At 50.9% G+C, this 27,891-nt stretch overlaps 1 protein-coding gene across 7 annotated transcripts in view; it reads right to left on the bottom strand.

Moving 5' to 3' along the window:
- Positions 1-27,891, bottom strand: part of GLI2 (GLI family zinc finger 2) — a 257,069-nt gene that overhangs the window by 95,709 nt on the left and 133,469 nt on the right. For 2 of the 7 annotated variants that reach the window (XM_055380536.2, XM_063694726.1), the window contains exon 1: positions 5,127-5,870. The exons of the other annotated variants lie outside the window; for them this stretch is intronic. In XM_055380536.2, the coding sequence (XP_055236511.1) occupies positions 5,127-5,133 (7 nt within the window). In that variant the 5' untranslated portion in view covers positions 5,134-5,870. Of the gene's footprint in view, positions 1-5,126; positions 5,871-27,891 lie in introns of those variants that run through there. 7 annotated transcript variants of the gene reach the window in all.

Below are 27,891 nucleotides of genomic sequence, written 5' to 3'. Positions count from 1 at the left end.
AAGCCATGGTAGAGACCTGTTGACACTTCCACCTTCAAAACAAAATGCCAGTTGTTGGTGGTGCTAAAATTTTTACCGCTGTTACCACCACACCAGCACTAGGGCCTTCAGAGTTTCACCCTTCAGAACAGAAACCACCTCCTTATTACTGTCAATACCCCCCCACCCCAGCTTGGTGGGCCTGGCTAATACTCATATCTCTGAGACATGCTGGATCCCACCCTGCCTCAGGCAGGGAAGACGGGGCCCCTCTGGGCTCCCTCTGGACCCCAAACAGCCTTCTGGGGTCATGGCCCTCGCCTACCCACACCCCTGGTGTGTCTGAGTCTCCCACTAGGCCTGGGGTAGGGTTAGGGGGCTGCCTTCAGGCTGACCTCAGGGTGGGGCGGAGAGAGGGTGGGGGAAAGAAGGGAGGGAGAAATCTGAGCCACACTTAATGCTATGAGATCCACAGACCAACAAGGCAGGTGAGAACCAACCTGCCCAAGATCACTCAGGGACAGAGAGGGACAGGAAAACTATGACAGTTCTAACTGTTGGCTTGATGAACCACAACCCTAGAACCTTCACACAGCTCCAGGACACCCTGGCCCTTGTCTGCCTTCTCCAATCTCAGTTTCCTCACCCATAAAATGGGAGGGGAGAGTCACATCTGTCTCACCAGGAGGTGATGAGCAAGAAATAGCTCTAATGACTTCAGAGCCCTTTGCAAATATCAAGGTGTTGGTTAGAAAACCATAGCAACCACAGTGGGCTCAAACCTTTCCTTTTAAAAAGAGGCAAGGAAGGGATTACAAGACGAGGGGAGACCAGTGACCAGACGAAGTGTCTCTGGGTTCCGGGCCCACTAGCTTCCCTGAGGCCCATCTTCCCAGGGAAACTTACTGAGAAGCATGTTTTTGTTTTTGTTATTGTTTCTGTTTTTGTTTTTTGTGACGGAGTCTCGCTCTGTCACCCAGGCTGGAGTGCAGTGGTGCAATCTCAGTTCATTGTAGCCTTCACCTCCCAGGTTCAAGCAATTCTCCTGCCTCAGCCTCCCGAGCAGCTGGGATTACAGGCCCATGTCACCATGCCCAGCTACTTTTTGTATTTTTAGTAGAGATGGCGTTTCACCATGTTGGCCAGGTTGGTCTCGAACTCCTGACCTCAGGTGATTTGCCTGCCTTGGCCTCCCAAAGTGCTGGGATTACAGGTGTGAGCCACTGCATCCAGCCCTGAGAAGTATGTATTTTTTATTCATAACAATTCACCCCAATTCTAAGGAGAGACTACTTCACTTCCCCTTCCTCCCCTTCTAACAAAGGACTGTTCCTTCCATCAGTTCCTCAGTGCCACATCCAAGCAAAACTTTTCTGCTCCATACTTACAGCCAAGTTCACACGTTTAGTTTTGTTGTGTTTTTTTCATTGTTGTTGTTTTCTTTTCCCTCCCAGTTTCCAAGGAGAGAATTGCTGGCTGCAAACGCTGGAAAGGCTGACACAGAGGGAAGCCAGGCCAGCCTGCAGGGATGGCTGAGGTCCATGCAGTGTCCACAGCCTGGTGGCCCAAGCCTCCACTGGGGAGCCCCTCCCCTCCCCTCCCCTCCCCATCGGCCAGGTCCTCAAGGAGGCACCCATTGAGGCACTAGAAAGAAAACCATACTGGGCCGGGTACGGTGGCTCACACCTGTAATCCCAGAACTTTGGGAAGCTGAGGCGGGCAGATCACGAGGTCAGGAGTTCAAGACAAGCCTGGCCAACATGGTGAAACCCTGCCTTTACTAAAAATACAAAAATTAGCCGGGCTTGGTGGCAGGCGCCTGTAGTCCCAGCTACTCGGGAGGCTGAGGCAGGAGAATCGCTTGAAACCAGAAGGCAGAGGTTGCAGTGAGCCAAGATCGCGCCACTGCGCTCCAGCCTGGGCAACAAGGGCAAAACTCTGTCTCAAAAAAAGAAAAAAAGAAAAGAAAACCATATGGGAGGAAAGAGGTAAAATGGAAGTGGGGGGATTTATGGGGGGGGTTTGAAATCACTGGTACCCCCCCAGGGTTAATGCATGTCTTCATTTGTGGTCCTCAAGGACACAAGACACAGATTAGCCCCCACCCCTGGCAGTAAGAACTGATCCCACACTGGCGCTCTAGAAAGAGAGTGAGAAGGGAACAGAATGCTCAGGAGGGAACAGAGCAGGCACTCTTGAGCACTGGAGACTCCCAGGCTGCGTATACTCAAGGCTAAAGTCCCCCAGAGGCGTAGCTGAAACCCAGCCTGAGTCAGCAGAGCCACGCCGGTCCCAGGCAGCTATCAGCTACGCGGGCCCCAGGCAGCTATCCTTTCTAAGGGGTGTCCTTTCTAAGGGACATCTGTCACAAAAACACATTTAAAAAATATACTAATGAGTTTTGCTTTCAAAAAGTGCACAGATCTGAGAGACGGACAATTGCTTGGGAAGAACCAGGAAAGCAAGCTGAGCTCCAGGGTGAGACTGGGGCCTTTCCGGCAAGTCAGAGTGAGTAGCAGAGAGAAAGGAACTCAGCTGGAGCTGCCACAAAGCCCCAGGAGGACCCGACTGTCCCCACAATAGGCCTCTCGGGCCTCAGCCTTCGGCAGTGATTAACATGCAGCGGGCTGGGAAGAAAGCGAGTTTATTCTGCAGGGGACGTTGGGAGGGGCAGGGGTCAGGTGGCTCCCCCTTAAATCACGCTGCTGTCAGCCCCACACAATTCCCTCCCCTCAGGCTGGGTCATTACTCGGGTTTATGCAAAATAAACAGCTTTGCTAAATATTCCCCCAGACCAGGTCCACAAAGGCCTGGACTAAGGAGGCAGAATGCACTCGAAGACCCAGAAAACCATCCGCTTCCTCGCCCAACTGCTTTGCCAGGGAGTTCAGAGGCCCCCTGTCCACATTAGTTTGCTAAAAGTTTATCTTTTTTTCTGTTTTGTGGGGGGTTGGGGGGAACTTGGTTTTGCTTTTCTTTTTCCTTTTTTTTTCTTTCTTCTTTTTTCCTTTCATTTCTTTTTTGGTAATTCCTCCTGAGACACTGCCACCAACCCTGTTCACTCATTCTTGGCCGGCTCTGACTCACTCCCATCACTTTCTTTCTTGAGCTATGTAAGACTTACAATTCCTGGTTTTCTATAGGGGAACTGAGCCATGAGAAATCTCTTATAAACGCTCCCAGAAAAGGAGTCCGTTCTCAGAAGATCCTTCAAGACAGGCTCAGCAGCGGGGCCAGCGGGGGCTGGGGGCACCCAGCAAGAATCTTAATTGTGCCAGAGCCACACACATACCCCAGGTGGGGGAGGGGATGCCGGGGCAGGGGCGGGCAGGGGCCACCAGGGTTTGAAAAGAACTCTCCCTTCAGGGGCTGGGCTTGGTTATTCACCTTGAGCCCATCCTTCTCCCTCCACGTCATCCAACAACAAGGACAAAAACTAAAATAGGAAACAAGAAATAGAAGCCCCAGCTATTCCTGGCCATTCAGCCTTCCTCCCAAACTACAGAGGACAGGCTGAGCTGCTGAGATATTTGAGAAGGCTGTGGCAAGATGCCTTAGTCAAATAACTCATAACTATGCACGCTGGGGGCAGGAGCTCTGCCAGGCAGGGGTCATGGCCCACATATCACACTGGTGGTCACTCCTCGGGTTAGCGGTGGTCTATCCTTCCTGACTTCAAATCCACAGCATCTATCAGAAAAGTGGCAACAACCCCATTGGGTTTGGGTCTCTTAGGGGCAGAACCTGAGACAAGGATGTGAGTGCAAGTGGTTTATTTTGGAGATGACAGGGCACCTGAGGACATCAGGAAGAGACACTGAAGGTGGTGAATCAGGGACAATGGCACACCCCCTACCACTCTGGGCAAGTGCAGCTGAGCTCCACACAGAACTTCTGAGAACCAGAGTAGACCCAGCTGAGGGGTGAGGGAGCTGGGGTATTTACACACCAGTTCTGCCATAGACATTTGTTAAGTAGGGTTATTGATTATCAGTGTTAATTTCCTGGCACCCTGAACTGCCACCAGCACAGCAGCAAGAAAAAGCCCCTCAGGCACAAACACGCAGGTGAAGGATCCAGTAAAGTGGTTAGGAGGTGGCGGCAGGAGAGGCAGGGCATGATGGCTCCTGCCACAAACACTAACCATCCAAGCTGGTACCGGGCCAGCACCAGAACTCTCCCCTCTGCAGCCCCTGGCTAGCTGGGACAGGATTTATGCACAGAGCAGGATTTATGCACCCACTTTTCCAAGGGGCAAACAGAGGCCTGTGCCCTGCCCAAGGTCCCACAAGGGCTTCCAACTCCACATCAACCACCGAATGACCACGTGGTTCCTCAGCCCAAACCTCAGTCCTCCCAGAGCAGGCGGCTCAGGCCCACCACCTGCAGAAACCTCTCATGAAACAAACGTTTCTCTTGTGGCCCAGAAGAACCTTCAACAGGTCAAAAAGGTGGGGACATCTCTGTCACGTGAGCAAAAAGACCAAATCTTCCCTTCCCTGGCTGACGGGGGAGAGAGGTGGATGGGGGCCCGACAATGGGACAGTGCTTTTAATGAGCACCTGATCAGATGTCAAGCTTTGTCCAAAGTGCTGGGGTTAAGTAGTCCAAGGTGGTGACCACAATCCGCAGAGCCAAGCAGGAGGTCACAAGGTGCAGGGTGGGGTGGGATGGGAAGGGGGCTTCACCCACTGTGCTCAGTGAAGACTGGCATTGGTCACACCTGGAGTGCAGTGGAAAGAGGGGTCGCTGGTCCAGGAAGGTGCATCCAGCTTCTCACAATCTCCCAGGTATCTGGACTGAGTAAATGAGGACAGCCTGGTGTGCAAAGCCCCTCTCTGCTGCTTTTTCAGTGGGGTCAGGGTGCATGGAAAGGGCAAGTAAGGAAGAGAAGGGAACAGCGCCTTCCCCTGTAAAGAAAGCATGTGTGGTGCCCTCCACTCTACTGGAGCCAGGAGCATAGCCGGCTCCCCAGAGGAGAGGCGCCCATAAGCATCCAGGGGAAAGCCAGGCCCTGCCCTTTGCTGCTCCCCCTTCCCTTCACAGCCTGTACTCCAGCTCTGATTTCTCCCAGCATAGCCCAGGCTTCAATCACATTCTGTACGCCCGTTCATCTATTTGTGTGATTTAATTTATCAAACACTTACCCAGCATTCACCATGGGCCAGGTCCTGAAAAATGTGAACTGGTTTGATCCACATTACGATGCCTATAAGGTAGGGTCCCTTTTTGCCTTCATTTCATGGAAAAGAAAACTGAAGAAGAGAAGTTAAACAGAGACCAAATTCAAACCCAGGCAGCCAACTCTTAACCACTAGGCAACACTGCCTCTCAAGAAATTCCTTCTCTGCCTATACCCACTTGTTCAACAGGCAACACAAGCACCATCACCTCCAGCAAGGCTCCCCGATTTCTTCTTTATCCACCAGACACCCCGCCCAGTGCACCCACTCCTGGGTGAGGGATGCCTGCTACTCTCCCATAGCACCTTCCTGTGTGGCATTCAAGCCACTGCCTGCTCCCCACCAGCCATCAGCTCCCTGATGCTGAAAGGTCCATCTTTTCATTTCTGTGGGCTCCACATCTGGTGCCCAGTGGGTCCTCAAGAAATCCCTGCTGACAAATGGACTGATGAATGAATGAATGAACAAATGAACACAGTCCTGGGAAGGCATTAGGAGAAGCCATCCCCAAGATGCAAACTCCAAGAGGTGAAAATGACTGAAGGAGAACTGGAGGACACACATCCTCTCTCCTCCCCACTACCTGGGTACCAGCTTCACAAAGCCAAGCTTTGGGGGGACCCGTGCCCCCACCTCGCTATAGCCCACCAGCCTCCAGGTAAGCATAGATGTCCCGAAGGAGGCCCAGCCCCTTGGGAAACAGCACGGCTTGCTTACTTGAGGACAAGCTAGTGAAGACACGTGACGTAATTCGCATTGCATATATTAATTACCTTGTTTATTTTTCGTTAATTTGAGATTCAAATGCAGCTGTAAGAAGTAACAGGAAGACATCCTGTGTATGATTTACCTAGATTTCCCCAATCATGTCTTGCAAAGCTACAGTGCAATATCAGAATCAGGATACTGATAGTGATACAATGCATTTGCCTTGTTCTAATTTCCTCAGTTTTACTTGCACGCATGTATGTATGTATGTATGTGAATGTGTATGCATTTAGTTTTATGTGTATATATATGTGAATGTGTGTGCATTTAGTTTTACGCAATTTCATTAAAGGTACAGATTCAATATCTACCACCTCAGTCAGGATACTAAACAGTTCTGTCACGATGAGCACCCTTCTGCTGCCCTCCTCTCCCTCACCCCTACTGTCATTAAACCCTGGAAACCATTGATCTGTTCTCCATTTCTAAAATTTCATCACATCAAACATGTTACATAAATGGAAACATATAGTTGGTAACCTTTTGGGATTGGCTTTTGCACTTAGCATAATTCCCTGAAGATTCAGCCAAATTGGTACAGGCATCTACGGTTTGTCCATTTTCACTGCTGAGTAGTATTCCCTGGTATGAATGTGCCACAGTTTGTCTAACCACTCGACCATGAAAAGACATCTGGGCTGTTTCCAGTTTGGGGACATCACAAATAAAACTGTTATAAATATTTGTGTACAGGTTTTTGTGTGAATATAAATTTTCACTTCTCTGGAATAAATGCCCAAGTGTGTAACTGTTGGGTCCTATGCAGTACGTTTACCTTTATAATAAGCTTCCAGACTGTTTTCTAGAGAGGCTGTACCGTCTTACATTCCCACCGGCTATGTGTGAGTGCTCCTGTTTCTCTGCATTCTCATTATGAATATTTTTTCTTTTAACCATTCTGATGTGTGTATAATACCTCGCTCAGTTGTAATTAGCATTTCCCTAATGGCTAGTGAAGTTGAACACCTTTTCATGCGCTTATTGGCCATTTATATAATCCTCTTTTGTGAAAGGTCTCTTTCTGTTTTTTGCCCATTTTCTAATTATATTGTTTCTTTTTTACTGTTGAGTTTTGAGTACATATTCTATGTACTAGTCCCTTGTCAGGTATGAGGTTTGCAAATATTTTCTCCCATTCTGCAGCCTGTCTCTTCACCCTCTCAACAGGGTCTTTCAAAGAGCAAAATTTTTGATTTTGGCGAGGTCCAATGTGTCAATCATTCCTTTTATGAATCATGCTTATGGTATCAAGTCTAAGAGTCCTGTGCCTGGCCTGGGATCCTGAAGGCTGTGATTTCTCATCCTTCCTCGATGGAGGAGCTGACTGTCTGAACTGGAAAGCATTCTTTCTCCACCTTTACCACCCAAGGTGTGTCTCTTGCAACCATCTTCTGAGGGCTGGCTCAAGGTGGGGTATGAGTTGACAGGAAAGACGTGATACAAAGAAAGAGCCATTTGAGTTTCCTCGAGCATCTCAGCAAGCTAACATCACCCACAGAACTTCCAGCCCTTTCAAGACTTTTCTGAGACACAGGGGCAGAAAAGGGCTAAAAGAGGAGACTATGGCCACCGCACTTCTTTCGGAGGACCAGATAAAGATGCGTTCTGTTTCTCCGCGGTCCTGCAGCGCCCAACCCATCACCCTTGCTGGAGGGGCCCTTTCTGGACAGAGTCCTCACGGCCGTCTAGCCTGGGCCTCCTTCACTCTACCCTCCCCACCCCCAGGGAAAAGGAAAGACTTGGTCCCCTCTTGGGGACAACTCAACTGTCTCCATTTTAGCCATCAACATGGAGAACTAGAAACACGAAGTCACCACTAACTGATAAGCCTTTGAAGTGTTGGGTTCTCCTGGAAAAAAGACTTGCTACTGAGATGTCAGCCAACGCTGGCCACGAGTCCTGACCCAGAACTGGAACATGCAAGCAGCGACCCTGAATAGAAGGCCCAACAGAGGAAACCTGGCATTGTCGATGCTAGTCAGCTTTCCTCACACGCTTCTGAACGAAGAAAGAAAAGAAAATCCCTGATTGCTCTGAAGACTGGTTGCAATAAAAAAAACTCAACAATCTCCCCACCCACCACACCCTAGCAGGCCCTGTCGACCCCAAACCACACACAACCTAGCAGGCCCTGTCGACACCAAACACTGGGTTTGTTAGGGAACGTGGCCCTCATGGCCTGTGTGTCTCTCACTGGTGCCCAGCCTCCCCTGAATCACACTGCACAGGGTCTCTCCTGTCTGAAGAGAAAAAAACACCATGAAAATTAAGAAGATAAAGGTGATGGCGGTGCTGTTCAAAAGGAGAGAATTTGGAACCCTTGGGCTTTGTTCCTAATGCTCGGCGACGATGAGATTGAGAGAACTCATGGAGTCAACAGGTGTCGCAGATGTCCCAGGAAAATACCAAAAATAAAACAAAAACACCTCTCGCCTTGCCAAACGAGAAAGCAACATCACTAAACTGTAGGGCATTTTGGCAACTAAGAGTGTTTACCCCCAGAGAAACAGCTGCCCTTGCCCCAGCGGGCAAAACAGGCCTCCCTTCTACCCCTCCCTGACTCCCTTCTCCCTCTGGAGGTTTCTTTTCGGCATCCAGCCAGACAGAAAGAAGGCAGGTGACAGAGCAGGGGCTTAACAGGTCCCACGCAAGGCTCAGCTGGGGAAGGCCACTCCAAATCACTTTGGCAAACTTGAACTGAACCGCAGGCCACCGCAGCCGGGAAAACAAACAAGAGCCTGTCGGCCAGGTCCTGCTAGCTGTGCCCAAGCTGTGGCTCCCCTCTCCCTGGCTTGGAGTGGAGCAATAAAAGGGGTTTGTGAATGCATGTCCCAAGCTTCTTAGCGCCTGTCATATTGATCTAGCACTGCGTTAGGATCCCCGGGCCCTCTCAAGGACCTGGGCAAACGCTGGTATTAGCGCTCCCCTTCCTCTTAAGAGTGTGCTGAGCAGCCACTCCACTGTTTCCCAAGGAGGAGACCCCCGACCCTGACAATCCATCAAGTGAATGCAAATTGTGGCCCAGACAAAACCAGGCAAACAGCACCCCGCTCCGGGATAATGGCCTCTGTGGGAGAAGGGCGCTTCCAACAATGATTGCTGTGTACATATCCCACTAAATACCCAAACTTCTGATTAGCCCCATCATGATTTGTGTGTGCACCGCCTCTTTTGAATGGCTCCCAAGTACATGGTACAAGTTGACTCAAGCCTAACCTCAAACAGTGGCCTTCCCGGGCTTCGCCAGCGCGGGGAGTGGGCTATACATAGCTCTCTCTGCTGTTGATTACAAGCCTTTTGGAAATCCAACACGCAGCCCAGCAAGGAAAAGAGCGCGGTGAGAGGGTGATAATCACAGGCTCCAGGCTCCGGCTGGAATTGATCTAATTTGGTGAGCATCAATTCAGGTTCACTGTGGGGGAATATTCCCAGGTCGCCTGAGCTGCATATTTGCAGGAAGAGATCAAAAGCACCAGAATGGGATATTCCCTCCCACAGGCAGGCTGGGGGATCTTGTGGGCGGGGGGTGCTCTGTGGCTTGTGACATCTACCACTTGCCATGTGGGAGTTTTCAGGCAGGGCATCTGGCCATCTGCTTTCAAGGACCACAGGCATTGATCGGGGGCCAGCGTCTGAGGTGTGCTTGGGAAGCCAGGCATCTTCCCACAGTGTCACTGGCACCTATGGAGGAAAAACGTGGGTGTGTTGGATGAGTGTTTTCACCATGTGTTTCTGCATCTGCGTCTCGGGCCCGGATCTCTCTTCTGAGCCCTGGATCTCTCCGTCCAGCCCTTGCGTGAGCCCCAGGCATCTTGGATGTGCCTCGCCTGACACAGACAGACCGTGGCATCTTCTCCCAGCACCTTGTGCTTGCTCCTGGGCAGGGTCTCCTGCCTCAGCAAGAGCACCGCCATCCACCCAGCCAGCAACGTGCGGGATTCCTTGGGGCCCTGGGTCCACCCACCAGGTGCGGCTTGGGGCCAGCATGCAGGCTACCGCAGTCCCACTCCAGGCCCCTTTATTTCCTGTCTGTCTCAGCAGCTCACTAAGCAGGCTCCCGGCCTTTCCACCTCTGCCTCACCCACTCACACCCCTCAGGAAGGCTAGTATGAGCTCTCTGGAGCGCAGGTCTGACCCTGCCACTCCCTTTCATAAACACTTTGGGGCTGTGCCCAGTGGTTCATGCCTGTAATCCCAGCACTTAGGGAGGCCGAGGTGGGAGTATCACTTGAGTCCAGGAGTTCGAGATCAGCCTGGGCAAAATAATGAGACCTCTTCTCTACAAAAAATTTAAAAACTTAGCTAAGTGTGGTGGTGCGCGCCTGTGGTCCCAACTACTCCAGTGGCTGAGGTGGGAGAATCGCTTAAGCCCAGCAGGACAAGGCTGCAGTGAGCCATGATCAATGACACTGCACTCCAGCCTGGGCAAATAGCAAGACCCTGACTCAAAAAACAAAACAAAACAAAACAAAAACCCAAAACCAAAATACACACACACACACACACACACACACACACTTTGGAAAAATTAGAATAGGGGTTCCAAGACCCTGTCTCAAAAAAAAACCCCAAAACCAAAACACACAGACACACACACACACACACACACACACACACACTTACTTTGGAAAAATGAGAATAGGGGTTCTCACCTCCTGAGGCCAGCATGAGGATGGCACGCTAATGCATGTAAAATGATCTGGTATATAACAGGTGCTCAGTAAATGGGAGTTACTTCCCTTTTTCATTTTCTTAGAGCCAAAGAATGACAGAAGTATGGTTTTAGCTCACGGCCCTGTGTGATAATAATGATCATTTGAATGTGAATGATAGTGTCCCACACGTGAGGCCCTGCTCCCACACATGACCAGGTAGAGGGGAGTTTGGTGCTAGCAGATTCTCCCTCCTCCTGTGTCTGTCATCCTCCAACTCCAAGTACAGAGGCCTCAGCTTCCAGGGAGCAGAGGCGATTTTATTTTTAATCCTCCCCGTGGCCTCAAGCCTGAGTCCCTCTGCCCACCTGCTAGACGCCTCCTGCTGCCAGCAGCTGCCTCAAGGGCCCTGTGTGCCCGAGTGGGCACTGGACGCTGCCTGTTGCTATGGCTGCCCCGCCCCCGGCTCCGAGGCCTCTGAGGCAGTCGGTGAGATGAACATGGGATCAGTCAGTGAAGGGCCATGAAAACACACGCTGCCCCAGAAGGGACGGGTGGAAAGGCCTTGTCAGCATTTCCCAGGCTGGGGTGGCCAGGCTCAGGGGAGCCACCCTGGGAGGGCAGCCTCCCCAGAGGCCAGCTGTGAGACTGCAGCTGCTGCCTTTGAGGTTGAGGGGCCATTTACAAAGCCCGGTGAGCTTGGCAATGTAGCTGCAGCTTCACTCTCTGGAGCAGGCATCTGACAACATGGCCCTGTGACAATGACAGTGTCTACTTACTGGGTCTCTTCCATGGGCCAGGCCCAGCAACAGAGAAAGGCATACAGAGAAAGGTTCACCCTCTAGGACCCGGTCTGCATGATGTGCAGAAGGGAGATCTCTTCCCTGGGGGTGATGAGATCGGGGAAAGCCTCCTGGAGGTTGTGATATTTGAGCTGTATTTGAAAGGCAATAAGCTCTGGAGGGGCAGTGAGGTTGGGGTGGGAGGATTCAGCAGACACTGAACACTTCCAACATGGAAGGCAAGAAATGAATGGAGAGGGAGCCGGGAGCAGCCCAGCTGTTAGGATAGTGGGGAAAGCAGGAGTGAGGCCGGCTGATGATGCTCCCGCCATGGCAGCAATGGTAGGAGGTGGGGGCTGTGGGAGAAGATGACAGGAAGAACCCCACCTTCCGGCCCAGGGGGTGAGCAGATGTTGGGCCCCCACGCGCCACTCTCCCAGCAAGGAGGCGAGGCAAGGCTGAGCAGAAGCCTGTGGCTGGCAGGACAAACGCTTGCTGGCTCCGTGCTGCCCACTCTAGCTGGACTCCGACGGCCGCCCTAATGTCACTCAGCTTAGGGGCGGGTGAACTGCGGGGACCCAGCCTGATTAAATCCGCCGTCTCAACCCAGGCCCAAGCTGTATATCTCCAGCGTGGGGGAAGTGACACCTCACAGCCTGCACACAGCTTCATTTCTGAAAAGAATGTGTGAGGGGGAAGGTCAGGAGACAGGCACAGCCGTAAATTTGATGGAAGGTTTAGCTGGAAACCCCATTAAATCCACACACGGCTCAATGCTGGGCAATGTCCTTCCTCCGAGTCTGCTGAATGGGGCCAGGGAGGTGAGGGACTCACTAAGTAATGTCCTCATTTTTTGGTGTCTCCTATTACCCAGGGGATGAAAAACCCATTACCCATAAGGTTTAGTGGCACTTGGTCCCAAGACTGCAATACTGTCCTTTACCTATGCTCTCCCCTTGGCCCGCACATGGGCGCGCAGCCTCTGCTGGCCTCTCTGTCCACTCCACCATCCGTGCGGACGACCTCACTCTCCCTGCAGCCCACGCCTGGGTCTCACAGACCCTGGATCCTGCTCCCCAAGGATGGGTGCTCTCTCCCCTTCATGGTGTGGCCTGGCAAAGTGTGACCTAGGCCAGGAAAGCTGGTGTTCTGTGGTTGTGAGCCCAGCACTGAGCTGCCCCTGGCCCCTAAAGTCTCCCCCAGGGCTGGGGCTGCCCTAACTTCAGGTGGTGGCTATGCAAAAGTATGAGCAGGAACACAGGGGTGGCCTGCGGAAGGGTGCAAATCCCCACTCCCCAAAATCAGGCCTCCACACACTCATCTGCTGGGGGGGTCTGGAGCACAGACAATTTTCCTTGGAAGGGAGTCCCCCGTACGGATAGGGGCTAGAGGCCTGGATCTAGGGGCTTTCTTCTACCTCCCCGACTCTCCCACTCCCTACCCCCACCACCAGGGGCCAGAGGCTACCTATCATTGCCAGTATCCCCCATCCAAGACTCAGCCAAACAACCACACAGAATAGTGAGGATGACAGAAGTGGGCTCAGATCTGAGCTATGTGACCACAGTGAATGACTACACTTCTCTGAGCCTCGGTTTCCTCATCTGTTAAACAGGATTACAATAATAACTACCCTCATGAGACTGCTGTAGGGACTTAAGGGGTCAATGTAGCAAATGCTCTACAAATACCTGCACACACCAGAGCTTCCTGTACAGTGCGGCTGTCTTCTTCAAGGTTATCGTGGGTTTGTTTGTTTATTTGATTGTTTGTTTGTTTTGAGACAAGGTTTCGCTCTGTCACCTGGGCTGGGGTGCAGTGGTGTGACCTTAGTTAACTGTAGCCTCAACCTCTTGGCCTCAAGTGATCCTCCCACCTCAGCCTTCCAAGTAGCTGGGACTGTAGGCACGTGCCACCATGCTCGGCTAATTTTTCTTTTTTAAAATAGAGATGGGGTTTTGCCATGTTGCCAAGGCTTGTCTCAAACTCCTGGGCTCAAGCGATCTGCCCACCTTTACCTCCCAACATGCTGGGATTACAGGTGTGAGCCACCAGCCTGGCCAAGGTTATCTTTTAGGCTTCTTTTAGGCTTGATAAAAGCATAGACCTTTTCATGAGAGCAGGTGCAAACAAAAGGCTAAACCCACAGAAGGAACCTATTACTTCTCTCTCAAAAGCCCCAGCTAAACATACTTTATGATGCCATTTATATGATATTCAGGAAAAGGCAAAATTATAGGGATGGGAAACATAATAGAGTGTGCCAGGGGCTGTGGGGGGTAGGAGGGTGGGAGAGCAGCTACGGAAGGACAGGATGCCCGCTCTGGGGAGAGGGAACTGTTCTGTATCTTGGTTGTGATGGTTACACAACCGTATACACTTGTTAAAATTAACAGAACTGTATGCCTCAAAAGGGTGCATTTTACTATATGTAATTTATACCTTCATAAACCTGATTTTAAGATAGACAAAATGAGAAGAAAAAAAAAAAGGCCCACTTAAGACCAGATGTGAGACCAAACCAGCTATCTCAGCCCTGGAGGGCAAGGAAGACGAGGTGGTTCTGTAGTAATGCCAGCAGGACCCAGAGGGGACGTCCTGGATGGCGGTCAGATCCCCATGTCCAGTGAGGGACAGAAGACCCAGGGATCCGACAGAGGAGGGTGGGCCCAGACACCCTCGCTCAAAGATAGCCCAGCCAGGCCTGCTGCCAGTGCTTGTCGGCTCCGCGTTGCAGCCGAAGCCACCGCCTTCTCCCAAGCTTGACCTTCCCTCCATCTGCGTTCCACAAATTCACAGAGCTTTGGAGGGACTCCAGGGACACACACCTACATTTCACAGGCGAGCGAACTGAGGCCATGAAGTGAGGAGTGCTGATCACATCCCACAGCCGGCAGCAGCTGACGCCTGCAGCGGGCGCCCTCCAGCCCAAGCAGCATCTCCCGGGTGATCCTTCGCCACCTTCACTCCTTCCCTGTGGTGAGCTGCCCTGGAGACCCAACCCAAGGCCTCACGCCCTGGCTGCCTTCCCTCACATTGTCCATGTCACCTGGCCTCCTGGAAGGAGGATGTGGCTCCTGGAACTCCCTCCTTCCAGAAGCCAGAGCCCCTAAAGGCCAAGTTCACTGTAGGCAGCCACATGGGTCCAGAGACCAGATGTAAACTCACAGCCAAGTTCAACTCCTGAAGTGGTGTGAATTGTTTGATCTGCAAGTTATAGCCACTGCACCCTGGACCTGGATAGTGTATTCTGGAATCAACCTACAGGGCCTTAGTTGTCCCCTGTGACATTCCATCCCAAAAGACCTGGATCATTCGTTGCCAGCTATCTTTGGTTGCTGGGCTGACATTCAGAGCCCCAACTCCCTTTGCTATTCCAAAAGTTCATGATGCCGCCAGCTCCACCTGCCCTCCTTCCCACATGCCCCTCTCCCACCTGTCCTTGCCCTCTACTGTCCCCACCACTGTCCTCCCCCCACTGTCTTCTCCCCACTGTCCTCCCCCACCTGCCCTCCCCCACTGTCCTCCCCCACCTACCTTCCCCCCACCTACCTTCCCCCCACCTACCTTCCCCCCACCTACCTTCCCCGCACCTGCCCTCCCCACCACTGTCCTCTCCCCACTGTCCTCCCCACTCTGTCCTCCCCCGACTGTCTTCTCCCCACTGTCCTCCCCCCACCTGCCCTCCCTCCACTGTCCTTCCCCCACTGTCCTCCCTGCCACCTGCCACCCCACACTGTTCTCCCCCGCACTGTCCTCCCCCACTGCCCTTCCCCCACCTGCCCTCTCCCCACTGTCCTCCCCTGACTATCCTCCCCCTACCTGCCGTCCCCATACTGTCCTCCCCCAAACTGCCCTCCTTGCACTGTCCTCCCCCCCGCCACCCCAGCTATCCTCCCACTACCTGCCCTCCCCTACCTGTCCTCCCCACCACTGTCTTTCCCCCACTGTCCTCCTCCCACCTGCCCTCCCTTGACCTGCCCTCTCCCCACTGTCTTCCCCACTATTGTCCTCCCCCAACCTGTCCACCTTCCACAGTCCTCCCACTCCTGCCCTCCCCTACCTGTCCTCCCCTCACCTGTCCTCCCCCCACCTGCCCTCTCCCCACTGTCCTCCCTGCCACTGTCCTTCTCCACCCATCCTCCTCCCCACCTGTCCTCTGACATTCAAGCAGGACCCTGGGGAAGGGGGCCAGGCCTTTCACAAGCAGATACTGCCCAGCCTCAGTGCTTCTAGGCATGGTGTAGGGAACTTCAGGGATGTGTTGACTATCACACGGTATTTGGAGTAGGATTCAGAAGCCCTGAACTTGAGTTGCCTTTCTTGAAAGCGTCACATTGAAGATCTTGGAACCTCTGTGTGCCTGAAAGGGTGTCAGGTGCTTTAGATAAATTTGCTTAGTTAATTCCACTGACCATCTTATAAGGTTAGTGACTTGCCCCCATTTTACAGATTCAGAAATGGAGGTGCACAAGGTTATGTTATCATGGTAACAGGGGGTGCTGCCTTCGAAGGATGGCAAATAAGAAAGACAAACTTCACATTTTGCTCCCTGGTGGGGGCGGTAGGGGGGATATTTGCATTTCCATCCATGTAGCTAGGTAGATGCTGTGCTGGAACTTGTGTTCAATGGCTGAAAACAATTATTCAACACCCCAGATTAAGCTCATTTTCACCTCACATACCAACATTTTAATTTTCAAAAGCAGTTCAAATCACAACTCTGCTAGAGAAAGACATACTTTAGCCAGGAGGTACACATTTATAATCTCTCTCATACGCAGATACCTCAATTGTCCTAACCTAGCCCATAGCTGCTTTTTTCTGGTTTTCTTGCTGTCTGGGGTGTTTCAGGACCTGGACAGAAAAACCACAGGCTCAGCCTCTTGGTGGGGCAAAGCAGAGCTATGTTTGTTTGTGAATGACCACAGATGTGACCTGGTTTCCCCTCCTGCGGGCAGAGCCGGGGCTGGAACAGGTGCTGGAGTTGGAAAGAGAGCCCTTGTTTGCGAGGCGGGGAAGGAGGAAGGAGGATGGCGGGGTGATGGGGACTTCAGGCAACGGGATTAAACCTCAGAGGCTGGACTTCGGTGGGGAAGATGGATGAATTTAATCAGCCCCCTTGCCTTAAACCTGAATGAAAAGTAATGAAGTTTGCCCAATTCTCTAATTAAAATTCCCAACTAGCAAAACTCCAAAGGCTGTGCAGTGGAAATTCATGTAAAACAGAGAGAAAACAAAGCATCTGGACGACGGGCTCTAAGCTGGCGACCACTCAGCACTACCTGTTTGCAGAGACAAACCTTTCGCTTTTCCATCCCTCACACTCCAGGGTCCTTTAAGACAACTTTCTTTCCCCAATAACAGCCCCCTACAGGATGAAGGTTGGGAAGTCAGACACAGCCCAGTTTAACACTGTGCACAGAGAGGGAATAAAGGAGCTTGAAGCGGCACCTCTGGCCACACCGATTTATTCCTACCCTCGTCTCTAGCATGATGTGCAGAAATATGAAAATATACACACTTCCCTATATGAGCATTTTAACCAGCACTTAAAATCCTAAATGCTGAAATATGGCTGGCCGTGGAGGCTCAGCTAGAGGCTGGAGAAAATGACTGGCTGGCTTCTCTGGCTCAAGAGCCTGCCTCCCGCGGCAGACGGGCTCTCATAGGTTACAAGCTCCTCATTAGAACAGGCGCGTGCAGAGTTTAACACACTCAATTGGAATCTACTGCTTTTCGTCCACAAACTCCTAAGTAGTAATTATGGGTTACTGCAGGGTGACAGCCCAGCCGTTAAGTGACTCCAGCCTGAGATTCATCCAGGCATCCAGCCCGTGGCGGGGCCGCAGCCAGAGGCAGGCAGGTGGCCACGTGTCACCTGAGAGTGCTGTCCAGCCCGCCGTGGCCTGGCTGGGGTGCCATCCGACCACTGTGGACACCATCCTCCTCCTAACTGCTCATGCTGCCTCCCCACGCACGGGTGAGGAACTACTGCCCTGATCGCAGGTTATCTCCTGCCTGGCTAGGAGATCTCTCCATGTTCACTCTGGGGCTCCCTCCAATCCACCAGAATGAGGATTCTAACACAAAAACCTGATCAAAACCCAAGCTCTGACGCTGGGCACACAGCCCCTCCAGACCTGGCTGCAACTGACTCTCCAGCCCTTCCCAACACTCAGCTGCAGCCACTAAGTGCCTCCACTAGTACCAAGCCCTTTTTCATCTCACCCATTGTCCTGGGAACAAGTCTGGGCCGCACAGTGCCTGGCGAAAGGCCTCATGCTGGGCCCCAGGAAAGCACATAAGCCATAGAAAGTGAAGTCCCTGCCCCTCCTGGGGAAGGAAACTGATCCGCAACCGAGATCCATGAGCTAATGCCAGGCCCAGGCAGCCAGCAGCCAGCGCCATTCCAAACCCCACAGGGCAATGCCGGAGGAGACACACACTATCCTCTCCATGCTCGCAGACTGAGCTTCTGAGGATGCTGAGATAACAGAATTGGGCAAGAAGGGGTGAGCTGGAGGACTGCAGCCAGAAGAAAGATTTTTTTTTTTTTAAGATGGAGTCTCGCTTTGTCACCCAGGCTGGAGTGCAGTGGTGTGATCTCGGTTCACTGCAACCTCTGCCTCCTGGGTTCAAGCGATTCTCCTGACTTCCTGAGTAGCTGGGATTACAGGCACGCACCACCACGCCCGGCTAATTTTTTGTATTTTTAGTAGAGACGGGGTTTCACTGTGTTAGCCAGGATGGTCTCGATCTCCTGACCTGTGATCCGCCTGCCTTGGCCTCCCAAAGTGCTGAGATTACAGGCTGAGCCACCGTGCCTGGCCGAAAGATTTTTAAAACCAGAAAAATGAGACCAAGTGTGTTTTTTTTTTCTTTTTGTGACAGGATATGAGTTTAAAAAAATAACTTTTATACTGTGTATGTAATCCTGTATCCTTTTTTTCCTTTTAATATTGTACTATGTCATTAAGATTCTTCATAAATATTTCAGTGGATTCATACTGTCTCAGTCCATAGCTAGACACTAATTTATTTAAACTTTCCCCTTTATTCAGCCAAGTCTTTAAACACCATAAAGTGACTTTACTGCAACCATGATTCTGCTTAGGCAGCTCTTCCTGGACCTAATTTTTTGTATAAAGAGATGGGCTTCCTCAGTTAGAGCCATTATTGGCAAGAAGAAATAACTAATACATTTGACGGTGGTATCGTAAGGAGGAAAGATTGTCTTGACTTCCTTGCTCTGCCCCTGGGAGGGAGGATACACATAATGAATATCTGTGGCTGAAGGAAGAACAAATAGGTAAGTGAGGCAGTCAGTGAATCACAGAATATTCCCCCAGGTCTATTTTTCTGAAGTTCACAATTCTTCAGTTTCTCATCAGGGACCCAGGCTCAGTCAACACTTTAATGTATCCATATTGATCTCAACAGTTTTTCCTAGATGTTAGTATAAAAGAATGTTCGAGAAAATAAATCTTTTAATAGCAAATTCCAGTATCAACACTAAGGCAATTGGTACAACCACTTTGGACAGCTGGCAGTATTTATCAGAGCTGACCACATGTGCCCCCTATGACCCAGCAGTTCCATTCCTAGGTATATACCTGGGAAAAATGCACATATACATTCATCAAGACTGTACAAGGATGTTCATAAGCAGCACAGAATAGCCCCAAATTGGAAACAACCCAAATGCCCATCAACATTAGAAAACGTTGGTATATTGTGCTATATCCACAATAACAGGAAAAAATATTATTCAACAATAAGAAGAGCAAACCACGACTACAGGTAATAACACGAATGAATCCCCTAAACATAAGAAAGCAACCAGATAGAAAAGTGCACACACTGCATAATTCCATTGACATAAAGAACAAAAGCAAGCAAAACCAAGCTATGCTCTCAGAAGTCAGAAGTATGGTTGTCCCACAATGGGGGAGTGGTGGCTAGTGACTGGGAGTGGGCACAGGGGGGCTTCGGCTCATGGTCATGGTCTGTCTCTTGATCTGGGTGCTGGTTACGTGGATGTGTTCAAACGACAAAAATTCACCACGCCCTCCACTTAAGATGCACGCACTTTACGGTTATGTATGTTGTATTTGCATATTTTTTTTGAAGGACGCGTGGCCATTTTAAAGCCACATCGAAATAGTTTAAAACTTTCTCAAATATCTACACACAAGGCCCTGGAGAAACAAATAAGTGACCCAGGGTCTGTGCATTGGGCCCACAGTCTGGTCTCAGGGAGTTCAGACTGATGTGGTGTGATGGGCAAGCTGGGAAGAGCTCCAGGGACAGTGCTCAGGGGCAGGCTCTGACCTGCTGGAGGAGGAGGGGAGGCCAGGCAAGCCACCCCAAGGTCATGCTGAGGAGCTGGGCCAAGCCCCACGCAAATGCATCACCGGCTGACCCAAGGCTGAGGCCCTGCCCCTCCCAGGCCTTCTCAGGCCTCTTGTCTTCCAACTTACTGCTGCCTACTGAGTGAGCAGTGGACCAGCCCAGGTTCCATGGGGCCTGAAGCTTACACAGTTGGGGGCACGTCTTAAGTAAAAGAATATTAAACAAGGAACCTACAGTTAAGCACAGGGACACGGAAAGGGCCGTGCAAACATGGCCCAAAGCCTAAACATCATTCTGCAAGTGCATCTGCCTTTTCAGAATGAGCCTCCACCTGCCTCGGACCCCACGTGCCTGATCCTGACATGGGCGGCCTCAGCAGGGCCAGCAGAACCTTGCTCCTCCCTGCCAACCCACTGGGAGCTGGCACACAAAGCCCCAGTGGAGCCAGGCCTTCCTCAGAGGGCATGTGACTCACCTGTGTCCCTCCTCCAACCCTGCCAGCTGCAAACCCCTGCAAGAAAAGTCCCCCTCCTCCACCTTCTGCCATCCCCTACTTGTCTGATTTCTCCGGTGACTATTTTAAACTGTATTAAGTGATTTTTAAATCTTCCTCCTGGTGAGATTTGATCTCATTTATCTTTGCTGCTGGGAGAATATCAGTGAGCTTCCGGGGGAAGTGTGGCTGCTGGAGCAGCTGAGTGGAGGGACCCACTGCCACCATTTTGGGTGTTTAAGAAATTCAGCTCCTGATTCCACTTTGCATTTATTTATTTATTTATTTATTTATTTATTTTTTATTTATTTATTTTTTTGAGACGGAGTCTCGCTCTGTCGCCCAGGCTGGAGTGCAGTGGCGCTATCTCAGCTTACTGCAAGCTCCGTGGCCTGGGTTCACGCCACTCTCCCGCCTCAGCCTCCTGAGTAGCTGGGACTACAGGCGCCCGCCACCACGCCCAGCTAAGTTTTTTGTATTTTTAGTAGAGATGGGGTTTCACCGCATTAGCCAGGATGGTCTCCATCTCCTGACCTCGTGATCTGCCCGCCTCGGCCTCCCAAAGTGCTGGGATTACAGGTGTGAGCCACCGCACCCGGCCTGCATTTATTTTTGTAAGGAGCATTTGGCATGGCTTTAACTTTTCCCCTCCATAACCAATTATCTTAGCACTGCCTACTGAACAGTCCATTCTTTCCCTAAGATTTGAACAGCCATCCTTGTTAAAAGAGAACGAAATCCCCAGTTGTACTTGTCTCTATTTCTGGCCCCTCCGTTCTGTCCCAACACTGTGTTTTAATCACTACAGCTTTATAGTATGGTTTAGCATCTGGTAGGCCAGCCCCCCCACCTCATCCCCCATCACTGTCATCTTTTAGTCCTGGCTCTTTGGCGTTTTGTTGCCTTCCATGTGAATTTTATAGTCAGCTTAGAGAATTCCACTAGAATCCTCCTGGGGTTTAGATCGTGCCTGACTGCCCAGAATTTATAGGTAATAACACACGCAAGGGTGTCCTGAGGCGAAGAAGAGGAATACTGTCTGCAGAGGCCTGGCTGCAACTAGTGCTCCATAAACAGCAGCAGCTATTAGCACCGCCGTTAGCACTCAGCACAGGGCGGGGTCTGCAGGACAGGCTGTGTCTACTGTAACTCTCCTTGCAAATCCTTCCAAGACCGTCCTCTTCTCTGCCTAGCCTCAAGGGCCATTTCCCCACGGAGAAAGGACTTTGCTCCTTCCCCATATACCCTCGTCCAAGTGAGCAGCACTGTGGTCCCTCTCGTTCCCAGAGCTTGAATCCCTAGGCTATGATAGCCAGCCCGAAGTCACTTTATGGGCCTTCCCTCTAGATGCGGTCCACTTTTCCAGGCTCCTTTGTCCACACTGTGCCTGTTAGCACCCAGAGCCAACAACAGACACTGAGTCAGCCTAACTCTGCTCAGACACTGAGTGCTGACATGCATGGCACATGCCTGTCCCCAGGTCCCAGCTTAGGAAAAACACCTGCACATACAAAGTAGCCCCATGCCAGGCACAGGCACCACCAGCAGGCTCCCTGATGCCATTTACCCAGCACAGAACACAGGCCACTGCCGAGTCTCAGACACCCACAAAGGCAGAGGTCACCTCACCGTTTTATGGGTTAGGAAACAGGCTCCAGGAGCCGAGTGTTTCAGGCCGAAAGTGTCTGGGAAGCTAGGACCCTAACCTAGTTTGCTTGACACCCCCAAGTCGTATGCCTCCTAGAAATGACTGGCACCAGGGCCAAACATCAAGTCACCAGCAGGGCAGACACTCAACTGAGCTGAGGTTCCCAGGCACCGAGTACCCTCCACCCCCAGCTGCGGCTTCTCCTAGCATTTCCTACTCTTTTCTTCTTGGCTGGGACAGCAGCTGCCACAGCGAGTGGCTGTTGACAAACTAGTCAGCATGCTGCCGAGGCGTCTTTCTGAGCTGCCTGCATCCTCCTGAGCAGAGAGATACCTCATTAGCGTGCTATATTTCAGCCCCGAGAAAACAATGCATGCCGAGAGACCATAAACAAAAAGCACAAATGCTACAGGTCACGGATGATAGATGCCACCCGTAGACATTCAACGCTGGCCTGTCTACACAGACAGGAGCAAGGCCCGCTTCCAGGCACATCCGTCTTTCCCCAAACGCTGACGCAGGGAGAAGCCAGCATGGCTAGGGCTCTGCGCACAGACGGGGGCTGCGGCTGATGGGTGAGCTGCACTGTTTTGTGACAACTTTCAGTGTTTCTCCAAACCCTCACCATCCTACTTTGACTACTGGTGCTTTTGATTATTATTATAACTTTTTTCCCTCTTGCTACAGGCCCAGAAATTTTTCTCTTTGGAAAATAAAGTTTCAAAACACCCAGCCGATTTTTGAAAAGGGCCGGCCAGCCAGTTGAGAAGCCAGGCCAAAGCCAAGGCAAACAGGGGCTCACACAGACCCACGGAGCCCGCACAGACCGGGCTCTGTTGGCTGGGAGGGGTGGTTCTGAAAAGGAGGCACCAGGCGGTTGAACACCGTCACTCTGGCCAGCTGTGTGCAGCCAGGAGCCTCTGAGGTGAGGACGAGGCAGGAGTTGGATTGTTCCCCTGTGACCAAAGTCCTAGAAGATGAGCAAACCCCATGGAACCAGACCCCCAGGACTTGGGGGCAGCAGATTGCCCCTGGAGCAGGTTCCTGACATGGGGATCTGGCCACAACATGTGTGTTCTAGGCAAGATGGTGCAGTCTCCTGGCTGTCTCCCCACAAAGATGATTGTGAGAAGGTATGGAAATGTTCTCTGTGGTTACGAACTCTGCAAACAAGCGAGATTTTATGTCGGTCCATTTCACAGTGATAGAGAGGAGAGCTCAGATGCTCTGTGGACACAGGTTCAGTCAGATGAGGAGGCTCAGGGAGCCTGTGGTTGCTGGAGGGATGTTCCCAGCCCAGCCTCAGGTGGGAAGGTCAAAAACATTCTGTAGGCATTCAAAAGGGGAACAAAATGTAGACTGCAGAGCCCTGGGGTTCCCCAAGACTGCCTCAAGGGGTCTGCAAAGTCAAAACTATCTCTATACTAATACATTATTTGTGTTTTTCACTCTTCTTCTCTCTTGAATAGACACTGTGGGTGTCCAGAGGCTGCTATGCAACAGACCCAAGGCGGAAAAGCTAGGAGAATGCATCCTTCTACTAGGCCAGACAGCAAAGAGGTCTGTCAAATTGAAAAATAATGCCGTCTTTCACATTTTTGTTGTTGTTCTGGAAAATATTTTCTATAAAAATTGGTTGTTTTCATTAACATGAAATGGGTCTATTACTATTAGGTTTAAATAAGTTTAAAATATCTTTTAAATTTCTCAGTTTTAATTTCTAGAACAGTAAATACCAATAAATACACACTACAAAAACGAAAGCTCTTTGAAGCTACCAATAATTTTTGAGGGTATAAAGGGGTCCTGAGACCAAAAAGTTTGAGACTGCAACTGCAGAAAAACGTGAATGGAAAGGCATCAGTAATGACAGTATCCATTCTCAGGTGGAAAGGTTACGAGGTAGCAAGCACAATATAATCCCATTTTGTAAAAAGCAGGCAGGTATGTGTGTGTGAATAATTGTGCACACACTATATACAACACAGAAGACTGCAAGCATATATTCCAAAATCTTAACTCTGGCTCTCCCTGGGTGGTACACTGAGGGTAGCCTCTTTCGTGTCTGTCACTCACATTTATTACTATTGCCATCAAATGAAGTGACTAATTAATGTTTCGAGTTTAGCCTGTCACATTCAGAGAAGCCTACTGAATAGTAATTGAACAAGTGACATATCTGAGCCCTTACCATGGGCTAGTACTATGCTGAGTGTTTCAAGCACAAGAGTTCATTTAATGCCAATAATACCTATGGATTATCAGCCCCATTTTACAGAAGAGACACTGAGGTTACAGCAAAGTTGAGCATCTTGTCCGCAATCACACAACCAGCAGGTGACACCTGGACTCCAATCTGGGCTGGCTTGTCACCAGAAGCCTGTGCTCCTGATCACTGGGCTAGGTGGCCTTCCCTGTGGACTCTTCCAGCCATGGAGCAGGGCTATATGCCAGGGCCTCAGCCTGCCCACTTCTTGGTGTTGACCACACACAGCCAGCATGCCCACTTTGCAGTATGACCTTCATCTCTGGTAGGCAGGACCCTAACATTCTATGCATCCTGCAGCCCCTGTGTCCACCCCTAGTCTGGGCAGGTGGCGAAAGGACAGGACTAGGCAGCAGCCACTCCTCACTGGGGAGTGCACCATTCCAGGGGACCCCACTGTAAGCTGGTTAATTCCAGCCACCACTCTCTGTCATGGGGCACACCCTAAATCAGAACCCGGGTCCAGTCTCTGTGGCCTAAACTGCCAATACCTTGAAAGTGAGTTCATGGCTTAGGGGCCACTCTGGAAACATCTACCACCTCACCTCTGCTCCATGACCACAGCTATGGGCTTGGAGCAAGTGTCACAGCGTGAGGTCACTCCACCTCCTCCAGCTCTCTGACCACAGCTGTCAGCCCACCAGCCACTGACCACCTGGCACAACAAACTTTGTGCTCCCTTCCAGGGCCCCTCACCCGCCTGCACAGGTGGCTCCTGTTTCTTTTGCCTCTGGCACAATGCGACATCGTGGTTGTCATGCCCAGACCCCGGGGGTCCCTCCATGCTCACCCTGGGAAGGGCCACAACTCTCAGCTGATTTCTGAACTGGTAGGCTTGCTGTGGGAGTTGAGAAACATAATAAATGGGCCCGGCTCTGTTTGCAGCACCTAATTTGCAATAATATTGAAGTCTCCAACAATAACTCATTTACTCTTATAATAAATATATAAAAAAAGACAAATTGCTACATTGAACATGCATTTTCTTCACTGCAAGTAGCTGCTACCCCAGGGAGAAAGCCCTGTGCTGCTAACTAATAGTAAATCCTTTGGAAAATCATGTGTCATAATGATGGACAACCAGGGAAGAGGTATTAAATAGATTTAGAGGTTAGCTACTCTAACAAGAACAAAAGACGTCCTTTGCAAACCATACCTATAAGAGCACAGATCAGCCCGTGATTAGCACCCACGGTCTCACAGCTCCGGTGCACAGGAGGAAAGCAAAGTTCTGTCCTGGTCTGGGTGTGGCCAGCCAGGTGTCAGGACAGAGTGGCGAGGGGACGAGGGAGCATGGGTGACGCCTGGGCGTGGGTTCAGGCAGCTGTGTTTTCCAGCCCTGAAGTCTCATCTCCGTTTCTCAACATCAGCCAGCTCCCGTGCATCCTCACTGAGTAAACACTCATGGAGCGTCCACCACGCACAGCTCAGTGTGGGCACCAGGAAAGCAGGGAAGTACAGCCCTATCTTTGAGAAGGAAGCCATGGCTTTGGGATAAAGAGGCTCCTATGGACATCCATGGCAGGGGCTCTGGGAGCACAGGCCAACCTGGCTGCAGGTAGCTTCTGCAGGGGCTGCTGCCTGAGTCAGTGTTAAAGCCCAGGCTCTGGCCTGGAGAAGAACAGGGCTAAGAAAAGGACTGCCTTATTCTCCTGCTTTTACCATAATATTTCATGCACTAGTGCAGCCATGAGTCTTCCCAATCTACTTATTCAAGTCCCAGGATTTGCCTTTCTCAATTAAGGAATAGGGGTTGACAGCTGTGTCCAAAATCCTGCGTGTTCCTTGCCTTCCCACCCAGCTCCTATCTAACTTTGAGTTTCTATGGCAGCCCAGGACCTGGTCTAGAATTGGTGCCTGATGGCTGCTTGCTGGACTGAAGGTGGGCATGCAGGTTGCATGTATTACACGCCAGGTTCTGCAGGAAGAGTCTCTCATATCACAGAAGAGGAAGATGAGGCTCAAGAGGGTTATATGACCTGTGGAAAATCACACACCTATGATGACAGCAACCACAGTCCCACCCTAGGCTCTGGGATCGATCTGGGAGCAGGTCTGAAGGTGGCACATGGCAAAGCCACTTGAAATAATCAAGGGCAAGTGGTCAGCTCAGCAGCCTACACTAAGCAACACAGGTGTGAGCCAGCGCTATCCGTGAAGTTCACATTCCGGCAGGTGTCACTGGCAGTCACACCTCAGCTGAGGCCATACTCCAATCTCTTTCACCAATTCCCTGAGACCTGAACCAAGTCGCTGCCCTCTCTTGGGACTCAGTTTCCTCCCCTGTGAAATGAGGGTGTTGACACCACACAAGATCTCTACAGCTTCTCACCACTCATTCATCTATTCGTCCAATGGAGGAGAATGTTTTCTCCTAAACTGATGATGCAAGTAATCTACAGCCATGAGGTTACTCATCCAGACTAAGGCAGTTCCATGGAAACACTGCTGCAGACCTTGTTTTGGTCCCTAAAACATTAGTTTCTCCAGCATCAACTATCACATCAGCCCATGATGAACACTCATGGTCTGACAGCTCAGCGTACAGGAGGAAAGAAAAGTTCTGTCCTGGGCTAGGTGTGGCAGGCCAGGTGTCTGGACGAAGGGGCAAGGGGGTGAGGGAGCACGGGTGAGACCTGGGCATGGCCTTGATAGCTTTGCACTTCAATCCTCTTATACTTTTGAAAAACTTTGCTTTAAAAGCCATTACTGTATATTAGCCCAACATATTTATACATGTTAGAAATTGGAAAACTTTCCAAAACTGTCTAGAAAGAGAAACAGAACACTAAACCTACTGGTGAGAGCTCTGCAGCACCCTGCAGAGCCCTCTGGACAGTCCCCCTGAAGAACTCCCTGGACTGAAGGTCCCCCTGCAGGGCCCCCTGCAGCCTGGAGCCCAGGAGGGGGTGTCCTTTGACCTTGGGGAATGGGTTTGCTTGCATTTCCTTCCTTCCTTAGTACCCTGAGCCACTCTACTCCTCTGTCTTCAGAATACAAACACAGAGATTTGATTTCATTGGTGCTTTATGCCTTTGGTATTGCCAAATTGTTCTCTCTCTGGCTTCCAGCATCTCACTTCTGGAAACCTTTCTGTAGTTTAAGCGACACTGCCTGGTGATTGATGATGATTTTGCAACTGCTATCAGTTTACTATTTTAACCAATCTATCATAAATCAGGAAGAGGAATGCTGGACCCAAGTGGAGAGTGTAGCTTTTGCTCATTACCTAGGAGGATTATAGCCATTTCATAAAATCCATTATCTAGGGAAAGGATCCTATTGGTGAGGGTCAGCAAAATTCATTTCATGCTTCAAAAGTCTGTGATGGGGCTAGCTAGGGGAAAAAAAACTAAATTGTTTGGAAGGTGGGGATCATGACTTGTTTAAAACTCAAGAACAGCCAAGACTGAGCTGTGCCCATTATACCAAGTGGCACTTTGTGTTCAAATGCAAAGGCACTGTTGCCCCAGGGCCCAGCCCCCTGACCACAGCCCTCCCAGGTCTCACAAACATGGGACTGGCTAGGGAAGTGTGCCCCAGGTTGCTTCTCTCCCCTCCCTGTCCCCACTCGGGCCAGGCCACTCTCATGAATTCCAGGCCCAGAAATGGTCTCCTCTGTGACCTCCCTGCCAAAACAGCATTGGTACAAAAACAGGCACATAGACCAATGGAACAGAATAGAGAACTCTTGGCCCAGTCCTGTCTCCAGATAGCAGCTAGAGCCATGTCCCCACATGACCACCTGGTCATGTCCTTCCCAGT

The sequence above is a fragment of the Gorilla gorilla genome, chromosome 11 (assembly GCF_029281585.2).
Source record: "Gorilla gorilla gorilla isolate KB3781 chromosome 11, NHGRI_mGorGor1-v2.1_pri, whole genome shotgun sequence".
Taxonomy (NCBI): Eukaryota; Metazoa; Chordata; class Mammalia; order Primates; family Hominidae; genus Gorilla; species Gorilla gorilla.
This window is presented reverse-complemented; position numbering and strand designations above follow the sequence as displayed.